At 40.2% G+C, this 25,369-nt stretch overlaps 1 protein-coding gene across 2 annotated transcripts; it reads left to right on the top strand.

The window, feature by feature from the left end:
- Positions 1-723: 723 nt before the first annotated feature.
- Positions 724-24,155, top strand: prdm4 (PR domain containing 4). Of its 2 annotated transcripts, none has more exons than XM_060839859.1 (12): positions 724-808; positions 1,905-1,971; positions 2,558-2,688; positions 6,863-7,048; positions 7,379-8,173; positions 10,493-10,642; positions 11,406-11,524; positions 13,575-13,660; positions 13,972-14,099; positions 16,129-16,395; positions 19,423-19,591; positions 22,757-24,155. In XM_060839859.1, coding segments are annotated over exons 1-12 (2,415 nt in total). In that variant the 5' UTR covers positions 724-807; the 3' UTR covers positions 23,073-24,155. The 2 variants fall into 2 exon arrangements, with proteins under 2 accessions (XP_060695842.1, XP_060695843.1); XM_060839860.1 differs by having other exon boundaries at positions 734-761.
- The last annotated feature ends 1,214 nt before the right edge of the window (positions 24,156-25,369 follow it).

Below are 25,369 nucleotides of genomic sequence, written 5' to 3' on the forward strand. Positions count from 1 at the left end.
GATTATTGGTGCTGATTAACACATGGATATGTGACATCATTACTAATTGTAGAGACAAGGTTGAGGGAGAGCAGGACTGATCTTCCCATTCTGTAACTACACCTAGAGCTCCTGCTTCCACAATTAGTTTCTGGACATGTATGCTCGAGAGGAGATCCTTACACAAGCTGGACTGGAAAGAAATTATGGTCACCAGGAAATTCATTGGATTTTGCTTTTACTTTGTAGAAAATTTGGAAGCAAGGATATAGTTTTTCCAATTTCAGATGGAACTCCCAGATCACTTCCTTTGCTGGTTTCTTCCTACATGGCAAGCAATTCTGTGCCCTAAAATTACTCATATGGCTCATTAGTTACATAGTTATTAAAGCTAAAAAAATTTTATTCCTTTCCATCTGCAAACTTGTATGTTGAAAGCCCCACGTTGGCTCCATTTAATTTAGTTTCTTAGTGAACACAAATTGATAAGCCTAATTTGCTTACATGAAAATGATGGTAATGCAGAGATATAATTAATTGGAGACAAAGAACTCTGTGTCATTAGGATATGATCGAACAAATGAATTTTTTTTCTTTAGCTTCCCCAATGTCTTGACACTCTTGTCAGCCTCTTTGACCCTGCCCTGCAGCCTCAGTGTAACAGTGTGGGGCTGAATCGACTCATTTCTGACATTGATCAGCTGTGGGCGGAGTGGGGACTGCGCAGGCGCACTGCGGCTCCGCGGGCCGGGCCGTGGGTGTGCGGCTGCGCAGACTGTCGGGTAGGTGACAAACAATCGGCGCAAAAAGACACCCGAAAGGAGGCGAAGTAAGAAACCCGGGAGAGTGGGGGAGCCCAGTGGGGAGCCCGGCTCCGGCTCCGGCTCCGGCTCAGGGTCCAGGCCCCAAGCTGCAGGCTCCAGGCCCGGCCTGGTTTCCAGCAGACATTAGGATGAGTGGGGCCGGCTGCCTATCCAGGGGTCAGTGAGCATCATTTGCTCTAATTGATCCCTGGTTCAGCAGTGTTTGTCACCCTGACACTGACAGCCCTGTCTGGGCAACTTGGAACCTGAGCCGACCCCACCCGCGGGGGCACTCATCACTGCTTTCTCTCCTATAACCTGACTACACGCCCTTTGCCCAGCCTGTCCCTACAGCAACCCTGTCCCTGTGCCTAGCCCTTTCCTTGCACCCACTGTGCGCCTGGCCTTGTCCCTGAATCCACTGCGTGCCCAGCAACTTTCTGCTGTCACCCTGTGCCCAGCCTGTCCCCGCACCTACTGTGTGCCTAGCTCAGGCTTGCACTAGGCCCTATGCAGGACTTGTACCCACCTGGCACAGGCCATGTCTAATAAGACTAATTGGCTAGCATAGATCTGTCCATTTTTTAGCAGGACATGCAACATCTGCACAATTTATATGTTCCACAGACTAAAAACGTGTGGTATCTATTAATGGATCAGTGGGTGTAGCCTTACAGTTTGTGCCATTCCATTAGGTTCCTGTAGTATTCAATGGGTTTTGTGGATGTATGTATGCTCATTGCATTTGTACATAGTAAGCATGATATATATACCAAGATAGTCCATGCAGCAATGTGACCTTGATAGTAAGGCAGGTTTGTATTGATACTGGGTTGAGGCTACAGAATTATTCTGGTTGGGTGTGTCTGTGTTAGTATTGAGTGGGATTTGTGAGCGATGGTGTAGATGGACATGAAATTTATGTGGTTTATGTTGTAACTTGACTAGTGGAAAAACAAAATTTCTAATCAACCTGTTCAGAGATGTTGTTATACACCTCTGAAGCAAGTAGGATTTGAATGCAGGCCACGTGATTTAGAGGTAGGGATACTATCACAGTCCAAGTGTCTTCGAAACTGTATACTGAAGTTCATATCTTTAATATTCTCTTGCTTTTCATAGTGGGACTAGATGGATACTTCTGCAGCAAAAACCTTCTGGGGTCAGATAAACCAGGAGATAACTTCAGGTAAATTCCTGCTTTTGTCATAACGGTATGAAATAACCACCTTATTTTCTCTACAGTGCAGTATCTGAATGTTTTTCTTTCTTTGATATTACAATTGGTTGTACAGTGAGAAGGTGAGTAAATACAGAAGAATCTATAATATGACTGTTCAGAATGGTGCGATTTTTAAAAAAAAAATGGCATTTGATCATTGAACTATGATCAATTAATTGTCTTTAGCTCATAAGTGAAGGAAGTTAGTGATGTTCAGAAGTGCAGAGTCAACATCATTACAGTATAAACATTTGAATTATCCAGATTTTACACTATCAAACCTCTGATTTCAGAATGGTCAGGTTTGTAAAGTAGGACTAGAAATTCTGTTTTGTTGGATTTGTGGGTTGGAGGTGGCCATTATTACTAATTACATTTGGCAGTGGTATTGAATTGATGTCTTTCCTTTTAATGGAAGGAAATGTCTTTGTTATGTATGTGTTAAGTATTAATTTTTGCAATTTTGATGAAATGAACTTCTGTTGAGAGAATGCTACATCTGCAGTTAATCTCAGGCCACAATCACTGATTAATAACATTGTCTGTTTTTAAGCATGAATGACATCAACCTGAGCCCTGTGGGGATGGATCAACTGAATGCTTCATCTGTTAGCAGCACCTTACCTGTCACAGGAAGTCACCTGGGCATGGGTTCACCCACCCACAACCCTCTCCCAGCTCCAGGTATGAAAAGCTGATGTAAACCGAAAAACTTTATGTTGCAATAGCTGAAATTTCCCACTAGCTAACAGACAGCTGCCTACACATTCTGTTAACCAGTCTCCTATCAATCTCTTAGAGTGCCAGTTGCATTTTCCTTGTTTAGGATTACTATTACTTATAAGTGTCTCATAAAGCTTTTGTGATCATCTTCCTAGATGTACTTGCCTTACCAAATGCATAAAAGTCTAAATCTTTGTTCGGATTAGCAATCGCAAACACATACATGCACGCACACACTCCTTGCTGACAGCACCAGTTTGGGAATTTGTGGATGATCAGTACCATTTTAGAACCTCAATGCTGTTTTCATTGAAGTTTTGTCAGCCTTATTGGACCGTTAGATTCCTATGGTCTTAAACCTATTATCGAGATTGTAAGAGTTTTGCCTGTAAAATTACTGTGCCTTAGGGCTCTTGCTAATTTAACTTGCATTTGGATTTGGCTTTTATTGAAATCTAAGTTGAAGTTTAGAATGGATTGAAGAAGGGTCACTGAGCCTGAAACATTGACACTGATTTGTCTCCACAGATGCTGCCAGATCTGCTGAGTTTCTCCAGCAAATACTGTTTTGTTTCAGATTTCCAGCATTTGCTGTTCTTTGATTTAGTTTTATGAATAGTGGAAATTATAGTCTTAGGTTTTGTTATTGGGAAGTTTTTGGAACTAAGGAAGGAGCAGCAGAAATTTAAAAAATTGTAGTAGAATCAGACAGAACATGGATTTGTTAAAGGAAGGTATTTCAGCTTGGCTTCCAGTGCACCAAGCCGAGTGTTTGGCTGTCAGAGGAACAGTGTATTTAATGACAAAGACCTCAAACTGACACCAAGCTCATCGTCTACTGAGCAGCTGTGTTACCAGCCCTCCTGTTGAAAACATGGACAATGCAAGGTAGACATCCATTGAGAAACCCTCATCAGTGATATTTCCATGGAATCCTCGAAATCTGCTGAGATGATGGGCTCTGGTATCAGAATGCTGTCTTAATCCAACATCCCCAGTATCAAGGCACTGATTACAGTCAATTATCTGGGTTGAACAGGATACGTAGACTGATACGTACAGTATTTACAAAATAAGCTGTTTATTCTGAGCTTCATCATGGCAAGTAGTTATCAGGACAGCAGAGGAAATACTTTAAGGACATCCTCAAAGCCTCCATTAAACAAATGCAATATCTCCACTGACTCATAGGAATCTCGAGTTCAAGACTGCTCAATTCGAAGAAGAAACAAAGGTACCAACCATCTTGAGTGTGTTTACAGGCCCAGATGGAGCCCAAGCTCAAACAGTGGAAGACATGTTTGAAAGCTGCAGAACCCACCTGCACACTTCAGCAAACAACACCTGCCCCACCTGTGGCAGGGTTTGCTGATCCAGGATTGGACTGTTTTATCACTTGAGAACACACAATACGGGAGTAGAATAAAGTCTTCCTTGATACTCAGGGACTGACTAACAGAAGACGAGAATGAAAGGGAAATCATGTTTAACAAATTTAATAGAGTTCTTTGAGGATGCAAGAGGGTAAATAAGGGGGGACTAATAGATGTGTATTTGGATTTTGAAGAAGCATAAGTTTACTACATAATCTAAGATAATATTAGCACGGATGGACAGAATAGTCAATAGACAGAAACCCTGGATAAATGGATCATTTTCAACCTATCAAACTGGAACTCATAGAGGGCCCCAAGTATCAGTGATGTGACCTCAACTATTCACAATCTATATTAATGAATAAAGGCACCAACTGCAAATTTGCTGGGGATACAAACATAAGAAAGCAAGTTGTGATGATGATAATAAGACTCTTCAATGAATAGGTTGTTAGTGGGTAAACAATATCACATGAAGTGTAATGTGTGTGAACTTGCCAACTTTGACAAGAAGAATAGAAATGTAGTACATTATTTAAATTTTTTAAAAATCACAGAACTGTGTTACAGATGGATCTGGAAATCTTGGAACATAAGTTTTAGTATGCAGCTGCAACAAATTATCCAGAAGGCAAATAGAATGTTGTCATTTATTGTGAGGGGAATGGAATATGGAAGTAGGATAGTTTTGCTACACTTATACACTGTACAGGTGAGGTGATCTTATTTAGACATATCAGATTCTGAGAGGCCATTATGGGATGGATGCCGCAAGATTGTGTCCTCTCTTGGGGGAATCCAGAACCAGTCTCCCATTTAACAGAGATTAGATGAAATTTCTCTTGGAGGTTTGTTAATCTTTGGAAATTTCTTTCAGAGACAGCAATGAAGGCTCTATGTATATTTTATTTATTCCAATGTGGACATCACTTCCAAAGCCAGGATTGTTTCTAATCCCTAATTTCTTTGAACTGAATGGTCTTCTAGGACACTTCCTTGGGCATTTAAGAATGAACCACACAATGTGGGTCTAGAATCACATGAATGCCAGATCAGGGGAGGAGAGCAGATTTCCTTCCCTAAAGGAAATAAGGGAACAGATTGGGTATTAGTATAACATTTCATGGTTGTCATTATTGAGACTGGCTTTTATGTCTATTTATATTTTAGATTTATTAATTCATTGATTTTTTTCCCCCTTTCAAGGCTGAGTTAGGTTGTTGATCTACAAGGAAGTCAAGAGTAATGGGGATAGGCTGGAAAATAGGATTAAAGCCACAATCAGATCAGTCATGCTGTTATTGAGTTGCAGAGAAGAAATGACAGGCAAAATGGTCTGCTCCTATCTTTGTTTCTCATGACCTTCCCATTATCAGATGGATGACTGTGGAGAGAATAAATTCATCTATCTTTGCTAGGTTGTAAGCTGAAAATTATGGTTTTGATATCGCAGCAGAGTAGAAAGTTGGTTGGAGGAATGGCACTTGAAACTGGGCAGTAGAAAAACAAGATACAAAATAAGAAGCAAAGGTGGAAGATGAGATTCTAAACCAAGTGACAGTACCAGAGGAGTAAGAGGACAGACTAAGTTCTGGTTAGGTGATTAGAGTAAGTGGTAAGTGAACAATAAATTACATTTTAACCAGATACTGATAGGTAATTTGATTTTCTCAGGTTTCTTAATTTATCACATTATGATGCATTGTAATGAGAATGCTTTGATGTCTTTGTTTTCAGCTAATTGTTGAAAAGCTCATGTAGTAGTGTGAATTTACATGTAATTCGTATAGGGCAAAATCATAATCAGGGTCACTGTATAGTCAAACATGCCAAATTATTTTCCATAACATTGTGTTCAGCAAATTTACTGGTATTTAAGGATCTAATTCTGCTTTTCACCTTGCTTTCTATAAAAACCATATAGTCATGTACTGAATATACTATCAGAGTGCATCAAATATGCACAAGAATGGTATATATGATGATTATTAGGAGGGACAGCAATCTACTGCTTACAATATCCTGCTTCTGATGCAATTTCTTTTACATTGTTGAGACCAAATGTTGACTGGGTGACTGCTTTGTGGAGCACCGCCCTTTTTGTCTGTAGGAAAGATCAAGGCCTTCCAGTTGCTTGCTATTTCAATAAACCACTTTGCTGATATTGCTAACACTTCTGTCGTGGGCTGGCTGCAAATTTCCAACAAGGTGCAACTCAAGTTTGAAGAACAACACCTCATTTTTCTGCTTAAGCACTGTATAGCCTCCATGTCTTGATTTTGAATTTCATAACTTCAGAAAGTGACTGCCTTATGTCTGTCCTCCATTTTTCTTACATTCTCTCTTCCCCATTGTCCAAAAGCCTTGTGTTCTTTGTGACTTGCCTATTTTGCTGTTCATAGGAAAATCCATTCTCTCTCTTTCACACCCATTTTAAATTTCTTTCTCTTCACCATTATTAACAACTCCTTTTCTCTTTTGCACTAGGCATATCCACCATCTTCCACCTTGCTTCTCTGCCTCTGTCAAAAGTATTAAAAAAATTATCCAACATTTCAGTTCTGAAGAAGTCATACTCCCCGACTTGAAATATTAATTCTTTCTATCTCAGACCTACTGAGTTTTTCCACTATTCTTTGTGCTTGTAGCAGTTAACTTTTACTTATTTGAGCAAAACATAATGTGCTGTGCAGCATATATGAAAGATGTTTGGTATATGCTTGAATATTTCATTTGACTTCTTGGTGTTTAAATCACAGGAATGCCGGTGGCAATACCGAACCTTAGTCCTTCCTTAGGCTCCCTCCCATCAGCTCTTTCATTAATGCTTCCAATGAGTATTGGAGAACGTGGAGTAATGTGCAGTATTCCAGAGCGGAATTATACTTTGCCACCTCCTCCATATCCACATTTGGAGAACAGCTACTTTCGGCACATTCTCCCGGGTGAGTAAAGATCTCGCAACAACAGGGAACTGTTTAGTGTTTGCTTTTTTCTAAAGTTCTAAACATCTTGCCAGAAATGTATTGTGTATTCCTTCAATACATGCCCCAACGTTTGGGCAACTGAACAACAAAAAGATTCAGGTTGTTGTCACTTTGCATATTCACATTGAGATGAAAAGCCCTGTTCCTGCCCAAGAAATGGTGTTAACACTCCACGTTCTGCTATTATCTTCTTGTACCTTGCCTCGATAATGAAGAGAAGTATAATGTTTTAATATGAAATTAATGTTTATTACTTTATCATTAATTTACATTTGTTATTTGCTGTAGGTATTTTGTCTTACTTGGCTGACAGACCACCTCCCCAGTACATCCATTCTAGCGCTATCAGTGTGGATGGAAACCCTGCACTGCCTGTTTCTAGCAACCCACCTACCCTTGATCATTATGAACCTAATGGTGCTGTGGGCTTGGAGTCCAGCATCGTTTCCATTGACTCGAGACATGTAGGCACTCACAACTCCCAGAATCTGCATCAGAGCAACAACCAGGAAGTTCCACTGAATGCTAACATCTCCATGGAAACAGTTTCTAGAGTTAATAGTCCCATCTCGACAGAAGGGATGAGTGAAGATTTGACTATGAATGGTGTAACAGGAAAGCCACAGGCATTGTCTTCTGGCTCCAGAAACCATGAAACAATAACTGTGGACTCCGTGGGGAATAATTTGGAAGCAGAGGCAGTAGGGCAGAATACAATAATTCCAATACATGCTAATGCAATAGAGTTACCAGTTGTCATGGAACCAGAACAAATAACTGGTCGGGTAAACAACATGCCAGAGAATTCTCTGAGTGACTCCATCCATGCTGCTACAATAAATCCAAATCCAGTAGGAGTGGCACTTTCATCTTCTCACTCACTGCCTTCACTTGAGTCAGTGTCTCTTCATGGATCCAATGTGGGACTGGACAGAGTTTCTGTTTCCACTATTACAACAGAGGTCTCCATGAGGACCAATCAGGTAGATGGGTCCTCAGAAAACCTTTCATTTGTGTCAGGATCTCTACAAATGGAGGATTCCTGCTCCAATAAAGAGAATCTGGCAGATTCCTTTACGATTTGTAAGTAATGATTGTTTGTTAACATTAATATTTATAGAATGAAACTTTTAACTTTTGAGTCCTGAAGATAAAATGTCTCTTTGTTAACGTACTGCATGACTGATGCTCTCTATGGCTTTATAGATAAAAACAGTAAAGCAGTTAATTTCAGCATATTTCTAATGCCTATTTCACCCAGTGGTACCACTTTTGGGTTGATTTGAGGCTGCACCAGCAACTATCACAGTAATGTTGCTGCAAAAATGCTGTACACTCCTGGACAAGCACCAGATTGGACCAGGTGTATCTCTGGCCAAGTTTATTTGCTCCCAGTATCCCTGCCTTGTCTTGCTATTTAGCACAACACAAAACCAAAAAGGTTGTTATGTTTATCAGCAGTCCTCAGTCAGAGCAGAGAAGATAGCCTCAGGGGTCATGGTGCACTAAATCAAGGTCATGCTTCAGTACCAGTCCAGGGTTTAGACACGGTCAGTCAATCAGTGACAGTCAAGAGTCCCACCACCCATCTTGACTCTCTGCCTCATGGGAATTACTTTCTTCCTGAAATGAGAGAGAGAGGCTGTTATTAAAGGAGTTGAAAGAGGGAGGCACAGCTACTATTTTGGGTGTAGATGGAGGAAGTGTTCTGAGTGAATAAGTCAGCAGCACATAGGCCATGCAGTGTGTTGTGGCCTTGGACCAAGGAGGTCCAAACAGCAGCAGGAGCAGGTAATATTAAAGGGAATGTAGGTGACAGCAAGTGAGGGAAGATATTGCAAGCAATAGTGAGAATGGTACAGCATGAGTTTCGGTGGGAGCTAGGTAAGAAGCTGAGATAATAAGTTTTAGTTATCAAAGAGTCAGATGTGGCACTGATGCAGGCTGAGTGGAGAATGTCATTGACATTCTTCCTACACTGCTGTTCATTCCTCCAGACAGTTGAGACTGCACTGCCCTGGGTGGCAACCTCTGACCAGGCAGGTATTGTGTGGTGTTGTGGCCTCCATTGCTATTTTTGCAGGTGGAGATCTTCCCACATCTGTTGGATGAGATAGGGCAGAACATTCAAGCCAATCTGTAAAGTGGAGCACAAGTTTGCCCTGTCTGCTATATCTGGGCAGAAACTGTGTAGGGCAGCTCCAAAGTCATTGTGCTTGTCCAGGTGCACAATGGACTTCTGAAGTGATGCAGGCATGAGATATGCTAGTGTTTCAATAGATATCCAGAGAGTAGCGAATCATTCTGGCAAATGGCAAGATGGGAATAAAATTGAATGAGAGAGATGCCATAGAGTGTGGTAGATAATTAATGATGCACTTTTGATAAGAGTGAGAAATCTCACTGGGATTTGTAACAACAATCCCTCCAAAAGATGTGATGCAAATCAGACTTTGCCAAAAAAAATTCAGCCAACTGTATAACTGGTAGTTGAAGCCGTGACTTTTATTTTGGTTTGATACTCTTTGCTATAGTACTTACATTGGTTGAGTTGATCCATTGTTAATTTGTTTTATTTAGCTTTTGGAAATGTGAAATCTGCCCGTTCATTCAGAAACCAAAGTGATGTTTTTAATAAGTGTCACAAGCTGACGACTCATAGTTAGAGAGCTCATATTGTCATCATATGGCAATCTTCCTTAAATTTTGGATATGTTTGTTCAATGGCAGAAAATATTTTTTAATAATGCTTCAGCTGCTTTTACATTATAGCCTGGATCTTAAGAGGCTGAGCGAGGTGGAACGGTGGCTCAGTGGTTAGCACTGCTGCCTCACAGCACCAGGGTCCCAGGTTTGATTCCAGCCTTGAACGATTGTCTGTGTGGAGTTTGCACATTCTCCCCGTGTCTGCATGGATTTCTTCCGAGTGCTCCGGTTTCCTCCCACAGTCCAAAAGATGTGCAGGTCAGGTGAATTGGCCATGCTAAATTGCCCATAGTGTTAGGTGCGTTAGTCAGAGGGAAATGGGACTGGGTGGGTTACTCTTTGGAGGGTTGGTGTGGACTTGTTGGGCCAAAGGGCCTGTTTCCACACTGTAGGGAATCTAATCTAATTACACCATTCTCCTGAACTTATTTTGCAGGCCTTCAACAAATTGGCCACACTGTGGGATTCACCATTGTATTCAAATGTAGACTAGGTATGACGTTTTAATCACCACCAGAATGCAGCCTTTTCACCAGCTGTGTTTTTTTAAAAAATCTGGTATATTTATCTTGATTGCTGCAGATTGTACCAGATCTGGGAGCTGACAGGTGAAGACTAATGTAAAAGCAGCTTCAACAGCCAGTGATGAAAATGTACATCTTTTGATATATAAGTTTTTTTTTCACTATCCTTCAGGGTGTACTGTATGTGACCGTGCCTATCCTGCTGACTGTCCTGAACATGGGGCAGTAACTTTTATACCAGACACACCAGTCAGCAGCCGAGCCCGACTGTCAATTCCAAAACAGCTAAGCCTCAGACAGTCCATCACGGGAGAAGATGTTGGTAGGCAGATGTTGGTTTTATCTCATTGTATGGTCTACCTATTTAGAGAGGGATGTTATTATCTTAAGGATTCTTTTGAGAACCTTCTGGAATAGCTTAGACTGAAAAGTCATTGTGTTGGCTACAGTGGAATTAAACTTAAGCTGTCTGCTGTGCTTTTAATTTCCCGAAATGTGTTTCTGTCTTTGTTTACTTTGAAAAGGTTTGATACATTTTCCTTTAGTTTTCATGGATATCCTTCGTGTGGCATAATTTTAAAATGTGTCTTCTTTAGGGTCCTCTGACATGCCCTAAATCTAATTGTAGCATCTTGTAGATATTTTCTAATCAACTTGTTCAAAAATGCTATTAAACACATTTGGAGCATGTGGAATTTAAACCCAGGACCTGCTGGTCCAAATTATGGACATTACCACTGCACCACAAGTGCTGTTTGTACCCCATTTATATGGTCCAAAATAATTACCCCTTTCCAAAGCCAAACAAATGGCATTTCCATCTAAATAACCAATCACAGCTGTTCCTTCCCTCCATCCTGCCCCTTCCGTGGCTAATTTGTGCCTACTAACTTAATTGGTGCTACCTCCTAATTCTGTAGCCCTCTCGACCAAACAACCTGCACCCACCCCATTGGAATCAGAAAACCTACTGGTAGCACTAATAATGTTTGCCCAAATGCGTCTGTTGACCCAGACTGCCTCAGTCACTGGATCTCTTTGCAGACTCTGCCGCAGCCTTATTCACTGGGTCTGATCTCTGGCAGGTGTGTGGAGTCAAGAAACAATTCCCATACGCACTTGTTTTGGACCTCTGATTGGAGAAGAGATTAACTTGTTGGAAGTTGCTGATTGGACGAACAAAAGCAACACTAATATCTGGAAGGTTAGTATGACTGATATATATCATAAAATCAAACCTTGTACTTGAGTTTTTAATACTATTTTAACTCTAGATAGTAGAGGTTGCAGGGTGAATGGAAAGGAACACAATAACATGCCCAACAGAGTCTTGTGTGATGCATTAGCCACTGGGATATGCAACTAATTGGAAATGTAATTGTATCCAGTTTAATATATGATTCATTATAAACTAAATAATACAGACAGTTGTTTGACATGTGATCTCAGTTAAGCAAGGCCCGTGTACTACATCTTGCACATTCACTGAATTAACTAGGAAAGAAAATCAGAGAGATCAGGGTGCTTTTATGATTTGACTTATTATAGAACTGTGTTTACCTAGCTCATAAAATGCTGAAATCTGTTGGCAGATTAGCAGAACGCACTCTGAGGCATTTCTCTTGAAGATCTGTTGTACTCTCGTCAGACCATCTGATTGAGCACTGCAGTCATTTCATGAACTGAGGCACATGAGAAACAATAAGGGGCAAAACAAAATAAAGCTTGATGCCTGGAACCATTTGATAGCAATTCTAGAATGGTCTGGTGTAAAAAAAAAACTGTTCATTTAAACGTGATGAGTTCAGGGAATTTCAAAAGCTTAGGGAATCAAACATCTGGACAAGGATGCGATAGATGGACTGAATGCTCCTCATTTAGATATCTATCACAACATAGATATTGTAATACGATGGTGGCAGTTTGAGAATTGTAATGCGGGTAGTTCTTTGAAGGTATGATTCTATAACTATATAAAAATAGCACTTAGTGTTGGCAATACAATCATACTACAGTCAACACATGGTTTTAAAAGTTCACGCTTTAGGAACACTGTTCCCTATTTGTCAATCACGTTACAGACAGTTTGAGTGAGGATCGGTGCTGGGTCCTCTACTTTTAGTCGTTTACATAAATGATTTGGATGCGAACACAATAGGTACAGTTAGTAAGTTTGCAGATGACACCAAAATTGGAGGTGTAGTGGACAGCGAAGAGGGTTACCTCAGATTACAACAGGATCTTGACCAGATGGGCCAATGGGCTGAGAAGTGGCAGATGAAGTTTACTTCAGATAAATGCGAGGTGATGCATTTTGGGAAAGCAAATCTTAGCAGGACTTATACATTTAATGGTAAGGTCCTAGGGAGTGTTGCTGAACAAAGAGACCTTGGAGTGCAGATTCATAGGTCCTTGAAAGTGGAGTTGCAGGTAGATAGGATAGTTAAGAAGGTATTTGGTATGCTTTCCTTTATTGGTTAGAGTATTGAGTACAGGAGTTGGGAGGTCATGTTGAGGCTGTACAGGACATTGGTTAGGCTATTGTTGGAATATTGCATGCAATTCTGGTCTCCTTCCTACTGGAAAGATGTTGTGAAACTTGAAAGGGTTCCGAAAAGATTTACAAGGATGTTGCCCAGGGTTGGAGGATTTGAGCTATAGGGAGAGGCTGAATGGGCTGGGGCTGGTTTCTGTGGAGCGTCTGGGGTTGAGGGGTGACCTTATAGAGGTTTACAAAATTGAGGGGCATGGATAGGGTAAATAAGCAAAGTCTTTTCCCTGGGGTTGGGGAGTCCAGAACTAGAGGACATAGGTTAGGGTAAGAGGGGAAAGATATAAAAGAGACCTATGGGGCAACTTTTTCACACACAGGGTGGTACCTATATGGAATGAGTTGCCAGAGGAAGTGGTGGAGGCTGGTACAATTGCAACATTTAAGAGGCATTTGGATGGATGTATGAATAGAAAGGGTTTGGAGGGATATGGGCCGGATGCTGGCAGGTGGGACTAGATTAGATTGGGATATCTGGTCAGGATGGACGGGTTGAACCGAAGGGTCTGTTTCCATGCTGTACATCTCTATGACACTATGGAATGTGTGTGTAAGCAGAATGACCTGTGCTGTAATATATTTTATAAATCTTTATTAGACTAATTTCCTCTTAACATTTTTCAAGTCTCCTTCTTTATCTATTTCCTGTTACAGTCCCAATGTATTTTACCATATGATGGAATTGTGTTTTTTTTTTATTCAGATATTTTGCAATTATGTTTTGGAATTTCTGATAGTGACAGCAGATGAGAATATCTGTAACTGGATGATGTTTGTACACAGGGCGAGGTGAGTATATTGTAAGGACATATGCAATGTAGATATCACAAAAGATAAAATACTGACAGCAGGTTACAGCTTGCTTGTGCAAAACTCATAAGTTTATTGCTCATATGCTTAAATTATATTTAGCAAAGAAAATGTTCCATTCTCAACATTATTTGCATAGATCTCTGCTAATATGCGACAAAAAGGCCAAAAATTAGTGCCTGCTTATTCTGCCAGTGTGAGGAAAGTGGCAGAAAGTATGACGTGGTGATTTGGACGGTTTTTAAAACTTACAATATTTAAGTCTGTAACAATTATTACATCTCCTGTAGGACACGGGAGGAGCAAAACCTAGTAGCCTATCCTCACAATGGGAAGATTTATTTCTGTACATCCAAAGAGATTCCTCCGAACCATGAGCTACTTTTTTACTATACCAGGGACTATGCAAGGCAACTTGGTAAGTGGTACTCTCAGTCTTACCATTAATTTGTTTTAAATTTAGTTAATTACTCTGGATAATTCAAAATGCAATAACCAGACGTTATTATCTGTGCTCTGTAGCAAGGCTGAAATCTCTTCATTTGGTCCCTTATCAGGCTTCTCAGGACAGTGTAATGGGATTGCATGGAACGTGGTTGTAGATATTTTCTAATCTACTCATTCAGAGATGGTATTACATACCACTGGAGTATATGGGACTTGAACCTGAGTCACCTGGCCCAGAGGCAGGGACACTACCACTGTGTCACAAGAGCCCCATGGAATGTGATTATATACACTTGGATATCCAAAAAGCAAGTGATCTGGGAGTCGGCAGCTATTTTGTCTGTGTTCCCACTCAAAAATCTGCATGAGTAGAAACAGAGGATAATTTTTCAAAGTCTCTAGACTGAAGACAGAGAAAGTGTGGGCATGACTTGTATGTTTAAAAATATTTACTGTCCATTTATTCTGATTTGTTTTGTGTTCAGTATGCTCTTTCCTGTTAATTTGTTAATCTTTATTTTCTGTCTCAGTTCATACCAAAGCTAGGAAATTCAACTTAACAACAATTGCAAAACCTGAAACATGATTATGTCAACATTTGTTACTGACTACTTGCCTTTGTTGCATGCAGCAAAACAGCTTGGGTCTCTAGCAATTAGAAACCGATACTGTCTTCACAATTCTGATTCTCTTTGAAATATCTACTTGAGTTATAAAGCTATCTATTAAATTCATTTGTGAAAATGTATGCTATTGTATGGAGATTCCTTTTTTATGTGCTCTACTACCTCAGGAAGTTCAGATATATGTGCATTGTGGGAGACCAGTACCTGGAGTTATCTTCAATTGGTTTGCTGTAATTTAAGGTGGCAGTAAGAGTTAAAAAGTTCTTACACTTTCCTAAATTACACACCATTTGCCAAATTTTAGGGAAAGGAGAAAGGATTGTTGCTGTAGTTGGAAGAGTGTTGAGTAGAAATTTAATTAAATGAAGAGAGACTGCAGAATGTTGTAGTTGAGATCTGGGTCTCATTATATATGAATGACAAAAAGTAACCATGCAGCTTCGGCAAGTAACTAGGAAGGCAAATGGAATCTTGGTCTTTATTGCAAAGGGATAAAGCACGGAAATGCAAAGTCCTGCTAAACTGTACCAGGCACTCCTGCACTTTTACTCCTCTTATTTCAGGAGTATACTTTGGTGGAGACGATTCAGAGAAAGTTAACTACTGAAATTAAGGGTTTTTTTACCATGTAATGTTGACCATGTTGATATTTACTCAGTAGATTATTGAAGAACAAGAGGTGAACTTTTCAAAATAAAGAGATTTTGAAGGAGCTTGGTGTAGTAAATGCTGAGAGGGTGGTTTTTGGGGGAAATCTAGAAATAGGATTCTCAGTTTAAATATACCGATCTTCCATTTAAGTTGATAAAGATTTCTTCTCAGAGGGTGGTTAGCTTTCAAACATTCTCTACTACAGAGAGCTATGGAGGCTGGGTAATTGAATATCATTGAAGACTTAGTTCGATAGATAATTGCACTGACAAGAGACCTACAACTGCAGTTATTTCTTGTTGTAGAATACTACCATGTGAAAACAGGTTCTTCATCCCACAAGTCCATACCAACCCATTCCCCTCCTATCCCATATTTACCCCTGAGTAATGCCCCTAACCTACATATCCCTGAAAACGATGGGGAATTTAGCATGGCCAATTCACCTAGTCTACACATCTTTGGACTATTGGAGGAAAGCGGAGCACCTAGAGGAACCACAGACATGTGCAACTCTAAACAGACGGGCACCCAAGGCTGGAATTGAACCCGGGTCCCTGGCGCTGTGAGACTGCAGTGCTAGCCACTAAGCCACGATGTCGCACCTTCTGTATTGTTACAGAAACATTCATTGCATCTATAGCTCTATTTCAGAACTTGATATGCACCTACTGACCAATTGAGGAATGAAATGTGTATCTTTGTGTATATATTTTGTTGAAGGAGTTCCAGAGCATCCAAATGTACACATGTGTCACTGTGGCAAGGCATATGGTACATACAGTGAGCTGAAGTCACATCTAAGCAGTCATGGACAGAGTCGGGAAAGGAAGTGGAAGTGTTCCATCTGTCCAAGAGCATTCACCTCTTCTACCAAACTAAATGTTCACATGATGGGACATATGGGGATGAAACCACACAAGTGTGAGTTCTGCAGCAAGGCTTTCAGTGACCCCAGCAATCTCCGAACTCACCTGAAAATTCACACAGGTAAGTTTACAAGATTCAGTTTTCGCTCAATATATCTCTGAGCAGTGTAGCATAGAGTTATACAGTGCAGAAACAGATCCTTTGGTCCAACTCATCTGTGCCAACTGGATATCCTAATCTGATCTTGTCTTATGCCAGTATTTGGCCCATTTCCCTCTAAAACCTTTCCTATTCATGTACCCATCCAGAAATCTTTAAAATGTTGTAATTGTACCTGTCTCCAGCACCTCCTCTGCCAACTGATTTCAGATGTGCATCACCCTCTGTGTGAAAAAGTTACCCCTCGAGTCCCTTTTAAATTTTGCCCCCATCACTTTAAACATTTGCCCTCTAGTTTTGGTCTCCCCTCCCCTTGGAAGAAGACCTTGGCTATTCACCCTATCCAAGGTCATGGTTTTATAAATCTCTAGAAGGTCAGCCCTCAGTCTCCAACATGCCAGAGAAAATTTCCTCAGCCTATTCAGCCCCTCCATATATCTCAAACCCTGCAGTCCTTGCAAAGTTCTTGTAAATCTTTTCTGAATATTTTCAAGTTTAACAACATTTTTCTTATACCAGGGAGACAAGAATTGAACACAGTATTTTAAAACTGGCCTCACCAATGTCCTGTACAGCTTCAACATGACATCCCAACTCCTATAATTAATGCACTGACCAATGAAGACAAGTGTGTCAACTGCCTTCTTCACCATCCTGTCTACCTTTGACTTCACTCTCAAGAAACTATATAACTGGACCCCTAGGTCTTTGTTCAGCAACACTCCCTAGGGACCTGCCATTAATTGTGAAAGTCCTGCACTGGTTTGCCTGATCAAAATGCAACACCTCATTCTTACCTAAATTAAACAGCACCTGCCACTCCTTGGCTCGTTTGATCAAGATCCCATTGTACTTTTGAGATTCACTGTCCACTACACCACCAATTTTGGTGTCATCTGCAAATTTCCTATCTTCACATTCAAATCGTTTATATAATGATGAAAAGCAGTGGACCCAGCTTCGATCCTTGCGACATGCCACTAGTACAGGCCTCCAATCCTAAAACAATCCTCTGCCACCACCCTCTGTCTCCTACTTCAAGCCAATTTTGTATCAAGTTGTCTAGCTCCCCGGTTTCCATGTGATCTAACCTTGCTAACCAGTCTACCATGCAGAACCTTGTCAAATGCCTGAGATAACATCTACTAATCTGCCTTCAGCAATCTTCTTTGAGAACTCTTCAAAAAAAACTCAATCAAGTTCGTGTGACATGATTTCCCATGCACAAAGCTATGTTGACTATCCCTAACCAGTCCTTACCTTTCCAAATACATGTCAAAAAGTGTGGTGCTGGAAAAGCACAGCCAGTCAGGCAGCAACTGAGGAGCATAAGCTCTTCATTATCAGGTATAAGCTCGAAACATCGACTCTCCTGATTCTCAGTTGCTGCCTGACTGGCTGTGCTTTTCCAGCACCACATGTTTTGACATGTATTTGGAAAGGCAAGGACTGGTTAGGGATAGTCAACCTCCAGCATCTGCAGTCTCACTTTCTCCTCCTTTCCAAATACATGTAAATTCTGTCCCTCAGAATCCCCTCCAACAACGTACTTGCCGCTGATGTCACGCTCACTGGTCTATAGTTCCCTAGTTTTTCCTTACCACCTTTCTTAAATAAAGGCACTACATTAGCAACCCTCCACTTTTCTAGCACTCTCCCTATTCTCTTCAGGAACCGTATTTCCAACACATTAAGCATTTTTTGCAATATGTTTCCGTTACTAGAACAACAAAAGCACAAAGGTTAAGTATATTTGTCCTATTTTACTACTAAAAAAAATCCAGTACTTCATGATACTATTGAACTTAATGTGTAGGTTGAAAGAATCTGAATTTTTTACGTAAATATAAGCCCACTCTGTAACTGAGACAAAATATCACTGGGAATCTGGTGCTAAATACAGGTATTTCTGGTATAATGCGCACTTCATCAACATGAATTAGCTATAACACAGTTGACGAAATGTAGATGCTATTTGGATAATGCGAACTTTCTGTTGAACGGGTGTAGCAATTTTCTACAGGGTACTGTAAGCAGAGTGGTAAATTTTGCTAGGAGCTGCTCGTTTAAACACAGGCTGTTTCTCTCTCACATTAGCCTGTAGAGCTTTTCCGCAGCAAGTTTAGATGCAAAATAGTCATAGCTAGAGGAGTAGGGAACAGTGAGATTGTGAGGCGCACACTGCCTGACTTCTGACTCGTTATGGTTGGGGGAAAGAGGTTACAAGGGAGAAATTGCCTCAAGGGAATGTGGAGGAGACAGACCAAAGGAGACTTCAGGGAGTTGTGTTCTGCAGAGTAGTAAGGGAAATAGCCCAGAACAGTCATGAGGTGACATCTAATGGATATTGATAAATTGATGGGAGCTGATGGATAGGTGGCAGATAAATTTTGTTGCAGAGAAATGCAAAGTGATAGTATAAACTAAAGGATATACAGAAGACAGATACCTGGCCATGTAAATCATAAAAGGTGACAGGATAGGTAGAGCTGTTAAAGCATACAGTATTTTGCAGTTCCTTACTGAGGTATAGCATGGAAGAGCAGGAAAGTGACAGTAAACTTTTATAGGACACGATTAGATCTTAGCTGGAGTATTGTGTAGAGGTCTGGGTGCCATATTATAGGAAAGATGTAAATGCATCACTAAGACTCCAGGAGAGGTTCATGAGAATGATTCCAGGGATGTAACATTTATGTTATGAGGAACGATTGGAGAATTTGAGACTGAGAATTTGGTGTTCCTTGGAGAGGAAAAGACTAAGAGGAGATTTGATAGGTGCTTTCAAAATGATGAACTCCTTGTACAGAGTAGACAGAAAAGAAAACTGCTGCTGCTTGTAACAGGTCAAAATCCTGGAACAACTATCATAACAATATTGGGTGTTTTGACATAAGAACAGTATTAGGATATTAATGCAAATAAATGTAAAGCAGTGAATTATCCTGTTTTAAAAATAAATATGCATGTGTTTACATTTGCTTTCAGGTCAGAAAAACTACCGCTGTGAAATGTGTGACAAGTCTTTTACTCAGAAGGCTCACCTGGCCTCTCACATGATAATCCACACAGGAGAGAAGAACCTGAAATGTGATTATTGTGAGAAAATGTTCATGCGGCGGCAGGACCTACGGCAGCACATGTTGACCCATACACAGTAAGTCATCCATTAGCTGTTCTGGCTCTTTTGTTTTCTTGTTAGTACTGAGTATTTGCTAAGTTTATTTGCAGAATCTAGTGTGTCAATCCAATTATAAATACATACCTCATTGAATATAATCCCCCTTTTCAGCATTGCTGTAAGGTTGGAGCATTGGAAAATGCTGGCCAGCAAGTGCAATATTTATGCTCGAAAGTGTCAAAAGTCATATGGAAACCAAATTGAGATTCACAGAGCTACCATATTACAACACAAATGTTTAACACTGCCCAGATAAATTAAGTATAGTCTCATTCTATGCAGTTAAAAATCACACAACACCAGGTTGTAGTCTAACAAGTTTGTTTGGAAGGACAAGCTTTCAGAGCGCTGCTCTTCCATCAGGTACCTTGCAAAGAAGCGGTGCTCTGAAAGTTTGTCCTTCCAAATAAACCTGTTGGACTCCAGCCTGGTGTTGTGTGACTTTTAACTTTGTCCACACCAGTCCAACACCGGCACCTCCACATCTTTCTATGTACATAGTATTGATATGAAATGAGCCCCTTGCACAACCACATTTTCTAATTCAGAGTTTTAACTGAACAATTTGCATGATACAAAATTAAAAATATTAAAATGTGATGTTAGTAGTAATGGAAGGTTTAATGGAATGAGTCACACAAGATTAGATTAGATTACTTACAGTGTGGAAACAGGCCCTTCGGCCCAACAAGTCCACACCGACCCGCCGAAGCGCAACCCACCCATACCCCTACATTTACCCCTTACCTAACACTACGGGCAATTTAGCATGGCCAATTAACCTGACCCGCACATCTTAGGACTGTGGGAGGAAACCGGAGCACCCGGAGGAAACCCACGCAGACACGGGGAGAACGTGCAAACTCCACACAGTCCGTCGCCTGAGTCGGGAATTGAACCCGGGTCTCAGGCGCAGTGAGGCAGCAGTGCTAACCACTGTGCCACCGTACCGCCCCACTAATTAATGTCTTCTCTCTGACAGAATCATGCACACATTATTAAGTAATTATAGCTGGATCAATTAACTAATTGGGCAAAGTGGGTACTGCAGATGCTGGAGATTAGAGTCAAGTCACAGCAGTCAGGCAGCATCTGAGGAGCAGGAAAATCGATGTTTCGTGCAAAAGCCTGATAAAAAGCCTTTGCCCGAAACGTCTATTTTCCTGCTCCTCAATTCTCCATTGTTACATTTTAAGATGATCGCAAATGCAGTTACATTCACTGAACCCAATAACAACAGTTTAAGTAAATGGCTTTTAATAAGTGACATGAACAGCAAGAAGCTTATCAATATACCGAACGTATTAGCAGTGTGGGACTGCCTCTTGTCATTTCACTGGTTTTCCTGTGGCCCTGCCAATTAGTCCACTTTTCTATCAATCAGCATTCTCCTGTCATACAGTACAAATGTTGATTTCTCTCTACACTGGTATTTCTTGTGAATTGTCCTGAGATGAAAAACTTTCTCTTCAGCAATACTCAAGTTCTGCACTATCAAATGACTAGTTACATTTTCAATTATTTGCGAGAAAAAAAGCAATGGCTGGTGAATTCCTAGTGTATTCCCTATATTTAACTTGTCCAAGAAATAATATAAACAGTCAGCTTAAAGCAGAGATGGGAACAAAAATCCATACTAAAGGAGTAAACAGCAGAACAGCTAAAAAATGAGAAACATAATATTGTGCAGTTAGAATGGATTTCAGAAGGGAACATCTTGTTTGAGCTACCTTATTGAACTGTTTGAGGAGATAATAAACAGTAGTAGACATTATTTATCTGGATTTTCAAAAGGCCTTGGTTCCGATGTTCCATCATAGGCTAATGAATAGAGTATTAGGGATGGGGAGTCAGGGGACAAGTATCAGAATGAATTGCTAGCTGGCTTCAAGAGTGGGAGTAAAAATGTATTTATTCAGTGGCAGAAGATGGGAAGTGATGTTTTACAAGGATCAGTGCTGGGATGACTACTGTCCCCAATTTTTATTAAGGATTTGGACTTTAAAATCAAAAACAAAATTTCTACATTTACAATGACACCAGATTTGGGAGGATGGTTTTCAGTGCGGAGCATTTCTACAGATTGAGGACAACAATAAGATTGCAGAGTAGACTAATGAAGTTCCACACAAATGTAAGGTGGCACATTTTGGTTGGGAGAATAGTATGGTCACATTATTTGGAAAGTGCAAATATAGATTAGGTAGAAGAACAAATGGATCCATTAGTAACTAAATGTTGCACCACAGATTAGCAAGGCCTTAGTAAATAAGTCAAACAAAGTGCTTTATTTCTAGAAGGATGGAAATGAAACAAGAAGTTGTGCTAAATCTGCGTTGAACCTTGATTACACTGTATTTGAGAAGGCTGCTGTTTCGGTTGCATTATTTAAAAAATGGATACAATGGCACTTTGAGGGTTCAAAGGTTTTTTTTGTTATTTCATGAGACTTGGGCGTCATTAGCAAGGCCTTCCCAAGTTGCCCTTGAGAAGTGGTGATGGACTGCCTTCTTGAACCATCACAGTCCATTGGGTGAATTTAGATTTTAAAAAGTGGAGTCTGATTTCTGGGCTGTATATTCTCTAACAATGTAAGTCTGTTTAGCAGCAAGCAACAAAGAGTTCTAGCATTGTTATAAGACTCTGGGGAAACTGTCTTGCTCTTCTTTAAATACAACCATGGGATCTTTTATGTGAACTGAACATATGGATTTTATTTAATATTTCATCCAAAATATAACACGTGACTGAGCAATATTTCTTCAATACTGTACAGATGTCAGCCTAGATTATATAGTCAAATCATTGGAATGGTCCTGAATTAAATCTGTCTCTAAGGCAAAACTGATAGCATACTAGGATCATCTCAAAAACAGTAAATTAATGTCACCACGTTTGTTGACTAGAACGGGCCAGTGTAGCTTTGAATGCACTTAAAGCATTACTGCTCATTCACGTACGTTGCCATAAATTGCAATGAAGAAAAAAAACTGTTAAACTATGTTTAGACATTGAGAAAGATTAGGGGTTAAGGATCTGTGACTTCAATATTATAACACCATACATGGTATCTACCAAAAATAAGCATTGAATTTTAATTAACACTTTCTCTAAAATAATTCTTTTTACGCTTTTGTACAGAGAGAGGCAAATCAAGTGTCCAAACTGTGACAAACTCTTCTGGAGGACAACACACTTAAAGAAACATCTCAATTCACATGAAGGAAGAAGGGATTTCATCTGTGAGAAGTGTTCGAAGGCATACTTAACAAAGTATCACTTAACTAGACATTTAAAGATCTGCAAAGGTTCCAAGACATGTCTGCCCATGCAAGATCTGGAGGAAGAGGATGAGGATGAGGATGTAGATAGTGAGGATGAAGAACTCTTGGAGTCTGGTAGAGGGACCTGCCAGTTGAACAATGACAATTACGCCACAGAAGAGGATGGGCAGTAGGAGTTGCAAAATATTTCGGATGTGACTGTCCTATTGAGCAAGAACATCTTCATAGATTGAGTCAGAGCTTTCATAATCTTATGAACAACATGCAAATGGATTCCTCATAGAAGATCACAGCAGCTCCCCTGAACCAAATATTGCAGAAATGTAAATAATGGAGCACAGAGCAGTGAGGCACCATTAAAAGGAGCATCAGGGACATGAATCTGACACATACTGAATGTGAAGCTAGGTCTTAATTCTAAATTGGTCAATTCTTACTTAGGATCAGTCCAAACATAGATTTTATGAGGTGCATCTTTTCATTTCTATAAAATCATACAAGTATCTTGGAGATTGACCTGCAATATGATTATTAACCAGAACTAGTCTGCTGATGTGAGTTTTAAGAACATGACAATCTGTCACTCTGACAAAGGGAGACATTCATTTACCTGAATTGCTGTTCTAGGAGAAGAAGCATGGCTCCTTGCTGCCCACAATTAATGATATCAAGGATTGGTGGGGAGTTTGGTTAACATGCAAAATAAATCAATGCACTTGTAACCTTGCTTCAAAGTGTTAAGCATAAACTGAGTTCAAAGTGTGCATCTTAAATCTTACTCTACAGTGCTCAATCAATCTAGTGGAAGAACAAGTGTGCACCTATTGTATATCAGTATTCAGCAGTTATCTTCTAATGGACCTGATTATCTAGACAAAATAGAAATTAACTTTTCATCTGAAACAGTTTTGTGAATGTATGGAGGATGCTACAATGCACATTGGAAGATAATTGACTTTTTGTAGCAAGTGAGATAATTTACTTGTTTTGCGAACAGGAAATGAACAGTGAAGGCAAAGTTCAAGTAGACTGTAAATATTTCAAACTTGTGTTGCTGCCTCACACCAATGTAGTTCTTGTGACTCTCCGATGGCTTAGGAAAAAACATATGCAGGTAGGCAACAAACAAGGTGTTTTTATTTGGCCAAAAGGACAATGCTGACCTGTGTTTAGCTGTAATATATTGTACATCTTTTGGTAATATATTTTCCTTATGTTCCATTCAAAGTAATACTAAAAAGATGAATTAAAATTATGGTGGTTTTATCTTAAAGACAAAAGATATAATCTCATTTCAAGTTTAAGAAATCAATTTTTAGAATATTTCACAAAAAAGCCAAATAAACCACTCCGTTTTGATACTAGAGTCAGAGAGATGTACAGCATGGAAGAAGACCCTTCAGTCCAACTTGTTCACACCGACCAGATATCTCAATCCAAACCTAGTCCCACCTGCCAGCACCTGGCCCATATCCCTCCAAATCCTTCCTATTCATATACCTATCCAGATGTCTTTTAAATGTTACAATTGTACTAGCCTCCACCACTTCCTGGCAGCTCATTCCATATACATACCACCCTCTGTGTGAAAAAATTGTCCCTTGGTCACCCCTCAGCCTCTGACATTCCAGGGAAAGCAGCGCCATCCTATTCAACAGCTCGCTCTAGCTCAAATCCTCCAACTCTGGCAACATCCTTGTAAATCTTTTCTGAACCCTTTCAAGTTTCACAACATCTTTCCAATCAGAAGGTGACCAGTACTAGAAGACCTTTATTCCAAGCACACCTTGTTGAGCCACCTACTCAACTGAAGTCATTAACCATGTGGGGAACTGTACAAGGAATATAAATTTGAGTGTTAGCCATAGAGATGTACAGCACGGAAACAGACCCTTAAGTCCAACTCTACCAGATATCCTAAAATAATCCAGTCCCATTTGCCAGCACTTGGCCCATATCCCTTTAAATCCTTCCTATTCATATACCCATCCAGGTGCCTTTTAAATGCTGCAATTGTTCTAGCCTCACCACTTCCTCTGGCTGCTCATTCTAAACACGCATCACCCTCTGCGTGAAAGAGTTGCCCTTTATATCTATTTTATAGCTTTCCCCTCTCCCCCTAAACCTATGCCCTCTAGTTATGGACACCCCACCCCAGGGAAAATACTTTGTCTATTTATCCTATCCATGCCCCTCATGATTTTTATAAACCTTTGAGGTCACCCCTCAGCCTGACACTCCAGAGAAAACAGCCCCAGCCTATTCAGCCTCTCCCCATATCTCAAATCCTCCAACCCTGGTAACTTCCTTGTACATCTTTTCTGAATCTTTTCAAGGAGACCAGAATTGAATGCATTATTACAAAATGTCCTGTATAGCCACAACATGACCTCCCAATCCTATACTCAGTACTCTGACCAATAAAGGAAAACATACCAAACGCATTCTTCATATCCTATCTACCTGCAAC

This window comes from Hemiscyllium ocellatum, chromosome 19 (genome assembly GCF_020745735.1).
Source record: "Hemiscyllium ocellatum isolate sHemOce1 chromosome 19, sHemOce1.pat.X.cur, whole genome shotgun sequence".
Classification (NCBI taxonomy): domain Eukaryota; kingdom Metazoa; phylum Chordata; class Chondrichthyes; order Orectolobiformes; family Hemiscylliidae; genus Hemiscyllium; species Hemiscyllium ocellatum.

Coding starts and splice junctions, on each gene's coding strand:
- prdm4 (XM_060839859.1), top strand. Junction 10,643..11,405: donor CATCACGGGAGAAGATGTTG/GTAGGCAGATGT, acceptor GATCTCTGGCAG/GTGTGTGGAGTCAAGAAACA. Junction 11,525..13,574: donor GCAACACTAATATCTGGAAG/GTTAGTATGACT, acceptor TTTTTTATTCAG/ATATTTTGCAATTATGTTTT.